This window comes from Miscanthus floridulus, chromosome 8 (genome assembly GCF_019320115.1).
Source record: "Miscanthus floridulus cultivar M001 chromosome 8, ASM1932011v1, whole genome shotgun sequence".
NCBI lineage: Eukaryota > Viridiplantae > Streptophyta > Magnoliopsida > Poales > Poaceae > Miscanthus > Miscanthus floridulus.
Window position 1 is genome coordinate 119998196 of NC_089587.1, and position 5939 is coordinate 120004134.

Consider the following 5939-nt stretch of genomic DNA (forward strand, 5'->3'; position numbering starts at 1 on the left):
TGTGTGCCATGGAGATGCCTTTGGTGTGAACTCTAATATGGCAATCCAAATTTCTTCTCTCTAAAACACTTCACGTTGCCATAACTATAACGCAAGACTATTTTCCATCCACAAGATAAATATACCAAATGTACCATAAAGATTAGGGTCTTTTTTCTTTGGATAAGAACACCAAAGATTAGGTATTTAGGTTGCTTCTATTCTACTCCATCCATTCTAAATTACAAGTCGCTTTGACTTTTTTTTGGTACATTCATTTTGTTATGCATCTAGATATAATAATATGTCTAGATACATAGCAAAATGAATGAACTAAAAAATTAAAGCGACTTATAATTTAGAACAGGGTAGTATATCTCAAATCACACCACCCCTGCCCACGGCCTACATGTGTATGTCTGCATTCTGTGATGAGCCATTTCCACTACCGACTATCCTGCGTCATAAAATTAGTTTAATTTACTAGTACGGGCTCAAAAGCCTCTCCTGATTCCCTAAAAAAAAGTTTACTTTTACCCCCATTCATTTTGTAGGTGACCTGTAGGGTCTTAATGTAGGGGTTGGAATCCTTAGACCTACTAATTTAATACAAAAATATATAATCCTTCGTCGAGAACTCGAGATTAAGCTCCCACTTGTGGATGAATATATGCAGCAGCTGTACGCCACTATAGTGATAGCAGGCCACTGCTAACCTTTTTGCCAAAGTGCCCGAGTGGGCAATTTATTACTTATTGTAGTCGAGTCACACAGTCTTGTCCCGTAGATATCAAAATTGTATAATATTTAGAGGGTGTTTGGTTGCCGCTTCTAAATTTTAGTCGTTATCTCATCGGATGTTTGACATATGCATGGAGTATTAAATATAAATTAATTACGAAACTAATTACATAATTTATGACTAATTTACGGGATGAATCTTTTGAGCCTAATTAGTCCATGATTTGACAATGTTTTGCTACAGTAACATATGCTAATGATGGGTTAATTTGGTTTAAAAAATTCGTCTCGTGGAGTATTGACGTATTATGTAATTTATTTTTTTATTAATATCCAAACACCCCATGCAACATCCTCCCAACACATCTTCTCAATTTTAATAGCCGGATCCAAACACACCTTTAATTTATGTGTTTTGATATAGAGATGAGATTCAACTTTTTATGATTTGGTTCGATTTTGAAATATTCTATGGTATCAAGTACATCCCGTCCCGTCTAAACAGGACCTATATTACTATATATAATGGAAAATCAATTCCGGCGAATCTCCTACGCCATCTCTGCCCTCAGCGACATTTTTACACTTCGATATTTGATACAATTTGCAAGATTGTTTCTCATCACTGACAAAAACACCATCAACAAAACGTTGACTCTAAATAATATTATGTTATATTTCTACATGTCATACCACCGCTAGTGAACCGAAGCACAAAATTTTCTCCATCTACTAGTAGTCAAGAAAAAGGAAAATCACAAACGCAAAACACAGATGTTCCAAAATTGTGAAGAACCAAGAACACCCAGGAGCAAACAAGCCCAACGACTGCGAGGCCTCCTACTGCGGCGTCAGCGGCAGCAGGCGAACGGGCACGCCGTGGCGCGGGCGGAGCGTGAGCACGTTCACAGGCGCGTGGCGGTACTCGTCGGAGATGCCGAAGCGGAAGCTCGCGAGCAGCACGGCCAGCACGACCTTGGCCTCGACCATGGCGTAGGCCTGACCGACGCAGTTGCGGGGGCCCGACGCGAACGGCAGGAACCGCCCCGTCGCCCACGGCCGGGCCCGCCCGGGCGCGAACCGGTCCGGCCTGAACTCGTGCGCGTCCGGTCCCCACACGGCCTCGTCGTGGTGGATGGCCAGCACGGGGATCCACAGCGACGCGCCCTTGGGCACGCGCAGCTCGTCGGCGCCGGAGCCGGAGCCGAGCGTGATGTCCTGGAACGCCATCCGCGGCAGCAGCGTCGCCGGCGGGTACAGCCGGAGCGTCTCGTTGATCACCATCTGCAGCTGCGGGCGGGCATGCATGCACGACGAAGCCGTTAGTTACAACCGGCCAGTGGCTGGCGAGCGTGGACGGAATAATGGATCGCCGGATCAGAGTCCATGGCTTGGCTTACCACGGTGAGCCTGGGGAGGTGGTCGGCGGTGGGCGGGGCGTCGCCGCAGACGCTGGCTACCTCGGCGCGCGCCCTGTCCTGCCACGAAGGGTTAGTGGCGAGCAGCATGATGGCCCAGGTAAGGAGCAGCGCTGACGTCTCGTGCCCGGCGAAGAAGAACGTCTTGCACTCGTCGATCATCGTCTGGGCGTCGTACCCCAGCTCGCCGTCGTCGTTGCCGGACTTGGTCGTCCTCTTCTTCTTATTCTTCTCCATCTCGGCCAGCAGCATGCCGAGGAGCCCCATGCCGCACGCCGACGACGGCGTCCGGCCCTCGTCGGCGATCTCGCGGCTGCGCTGGATGGACTCCTTGAGCAGCCGCTCCAGCTCCCCGTTCAACCGCTTTATTTCCCGCCTGTATTTGCTTGGGAAATACCTGGAATTTATTTATTTAATAAAAAAACATATTAAAAAACTGGTGAAAGGCGTGTGTATACTGACATGCAGGACCCAGTGACGCTTTTCAGTGCGGCGGCCTGGTCCCACTTGTTAGTGATGCTCTCAAAAAAAAAGGTACTAGTGCTCACTGGCTGCCAGGGACCCAGAGGTAGCGGCTGGAGCGCGCCGTGAGCCGCTGCAGCTCCTCGATGAGGCGGAAGATGCGCTTCCCGGTGTCGTAGCTGGTGTCGAACTCGGTGCGCGCGATGATGTCGCCGGCGAGCCTCGCCATGTGCGCACCCACCTCCACCTCGTTGCCGGCCCGCGCCACGGCCTCCCGCAGCGCGCGCACCGTCTGCCGGGCGCACTCCACCATGTGGCCCACCCGGCTCCTAAGCCTGTCGGCCATGAACGCCGGCGCCACCACGTGGCGCTGGTGCGACCACGTGGCGCCGTTGGCCATGATCAGGCCGCGGCCGATGAAGTGCTTGGCGCCCTGCCGCTGCAGCCACGACTTGCCGGTGACGTGCGCGTGCCTCGACGACAGCAGCTCCCGCACCATGCCCGCGTCCGTCACGCACACCCGTGGCTCGCTCCCGTACCAGTACACGAACAGCCTCCCTGCACAGGCCATAGGCAAGCAAAAGCCTCCACCGGTCAGCAGCTCCGCCTCAGCGAACCATCAGCACCGGCCGGCCGCCCGGCAATGCATCGTGTCGTGAGCTACTCACCGTACATCCTGGACCACAGGACATAATGGGGCAGAAGGCGGCCGACGATGTCGTGACTTAGGGACCTCATGTCACCGGCGGTGGCCTCGGCGACGAGGGCAGAGACGTCGCGGAGGTTCCCGACGAGGAGGCGTGGCGGCGGGCCGTGCACGCCCTGGCCGGCCAGGATTGTCCGGATCCTCGCCGGCGTGAGGTAGTAGCAGGAGACAGTGATCCATGCCGCCCTTGTCAGCAAGAACAAGAGTGGCAATGCGAGCACGAGGCCGACCACGCCCAATACCATGCTGGCCTTGTTCCGTTCGCAGCTGCCAGTGGCAGCTTGCACCAGAGCACCCTGCATGTATTTATATATATATAACGAGGTGGTACATCCAATGTGCAACTCACAAGGCTAGCAAGCAATGTTAAATCCTTTTCTCGCAAGTTTTGTTCGGTCAGTTGGTCCCATCGTTCATTCGCTCGAGGTTTCACCTTCCGTTCGGCCTATCCGTGAATTTCATAGGAAATAGTTAAAATTCAGTACTGTGAACCAAACACATTGCCCGTGTTTTGAACAACCTGCAGTTTCTTGTTTACTGTTTACATTTGTTTGTTTACACAACGGTAGCGATCAACTAAGCGGAAGAAAGTAGTTTTTGACCCACTTTTGACCGGAAAACAGAGGCCAATTTGGTAAATTTGAGAGGCAGTTTGTGGTGCGTTAGTGGGTGTGTGGGTGTGTGGGTGTGTGTGTGTGGGGGGGGGGGGGGGGGGGGGGGGGGGGGGCGCTTGGGCATAAAGTGCAAACCGGCATGGTTAAGATAACTGCATTAGTTAAGTACAACTGGTGTGGCAATCAGTCCTGCCACTACGTGAAAAGAGGCAGCATATCTTCAATATTGAAACAGATTGTTTATGGCAAAGGCATCTCAGTTGATACCTTCATTTGGGCTCCTGGGGTTTCATTAGAGTCATGATAAGCATGCAGTGGGTGGGGTACAAATATCTGGTTAACTCATTCGGTTACCCCAATTCACAACTGCAGAAGAAACAAGCTTTTTTTTTTTTGTTCTGAATTCACAGCTCACATTTGAATCATGGTAGTCATCAGTTCCTGTAAACAAAGCTTCAAGTCCACTGCAAACAAGATTTTATGTGAATTCAGCAGTTGAAAAAAAAAAGAATGCCTGTTGTGTAAGCATATGGTAAAGTCAGTCATTCCTTCAAAGAAATATTTCTGTGTGGCTTTATTCTATTCTGTTCACTTTCAGTCATCACCATTGGCACCATATATGCTCTGTTATAAGGAACATTGGTACTGCCCACTTGATACAAGTAGCAGAAAACTATTGTGGTCACTTCAGATGGGTGTGACTTAGGGAAGAGTAGAGTCTTAGTAGGATGTATCACAAACCTCCAGACACCATAGAGGTCAAAGGCCACAAGGTCTTTTTCAGTGACTTGATTGAATAGAATGCACCTGAAACTGAAAGTTGGAGGCTGAGATTATAAAATTCATTGAAATAAGTCCTCCCTCGGTTTTGGATGCAGCTTAAAAATCACGCCAGGCGGATGGATGTATTTGGCCTCTGAGCCTCATTTCTGTGAAACATGCACTGCACCTCTTCACATGTCAAGCAGTTTCTCTTGGCTTCAGAGTGTTGTACACTTCCCACTGAACTTAGCGGAAGACTTAGTTCTGCAGGCCTACTAGAAGTCCGAATTTTTTATTTTTTAGCCTTTTTTTTAAAAAAAAAAATCACAAATATGTCTCTGAAGGTATGATTTCAAAATCTAGACCCTTAGTTCGGCGCCATCATTGCTGGCGCCGAACTCTTGGGCTCGACATAGACGTGGCGGTGACTTGGCAGGCAGCTCGGCGCGTAGATCTTGGCGCCGTGGTTACTGACGCCAAGCCTGTCTTACGTATGGGTCCTCATTTCCTTTCTCTCTTGCTCTCCCTCTCTCTCTCTCGCACCGTCAGCGCCCGCCCGAACCAGCGCACCGCCGCCGCCGCCACCCGTGCCAGCGCCACCCTCCCGCCCCCAGCCGCACGCGCCCGCGCCCTTCCCCGTGCCCTCCGGTCGCGGCCGTGGCGGCCATCGCGCCCGCGCCGGACCCGCGCCTACGCCGTGCCGCCCATGCCTGCCCACCGTGCCATGCCACCCACGCCCCGGCCTCGCTCGACGTGTCGCCCGTGCCCATGCCCGCCTTGCCCGCGCCGCATCACGCCATGACCGTGCAATGGCCACACCGCGCTCACACCCGGCCTCGCCGCGTGGAGCGCTGGCCATCTTGCACCCGCCGCGCGCCACCGCCGGCCCAGGCCACTCACCGCCCCCCCCCCCCCCCCCCGCCCTGCAGCGCCCGACCGTGCCATCGCCGGCCTGGCTCGTCGGCCTCACCCACGCCCGGCGTCCGCTGCGACTCCATCGACGTCCGCGACTGCGTCATCGGACAGGTAAAAATTGTGAATATGCAATGTACGTCCTTAGTTAGCTTTGATTGTAGTATAGTAGTTTTGGCATTTGTTATTTACTAGTTAATATAATGACTCAGGTAGTTGATTTAGTTAGCGATCTAGTGAGATAGATATGTAGATAGATAGAAACATAGGTACATAGGTACATAGATATAGTTAGATAGCTACTTAGGTAGGTAGTTATATATTTAGTTAACTAAATAGGATCTA

At 51.6% G+C, this 5939-nt stretch overlaps 1 protein-coding gene across 1 annotated transcript; it reads right to left on the minus strand.

Moving 5' to 3' along the window:
- Positions 1 to 1307: 1307 nt before the first annotated feature.
- LOC136473412 (cytokinin hydroxylase-like) lies at positions 1308 to 3557 on the minus strand. The gene is made up of 4 exons (XM_066471063.1): positions 3269 to 3557; positions 2687 to 3158; positions 2121 to 2535; positions 1308 to 2010 (listed from the first exon to the last, which is right to left on the minus strand). Exons 1-4 carry the CDS (start codon positions 3549 to 3551, stop codon positions 1561 to 1563), a joined length of 1620 nt encoding a protein of 539 aa, XP_066327160.1. The 5' UTR covers positions 3552 to 3557; the 3' UTR covers positions 1308 to 1560.
- Between the last annotated feature and the right edge of the window lie 2382 nt (positions 3558 to 5939).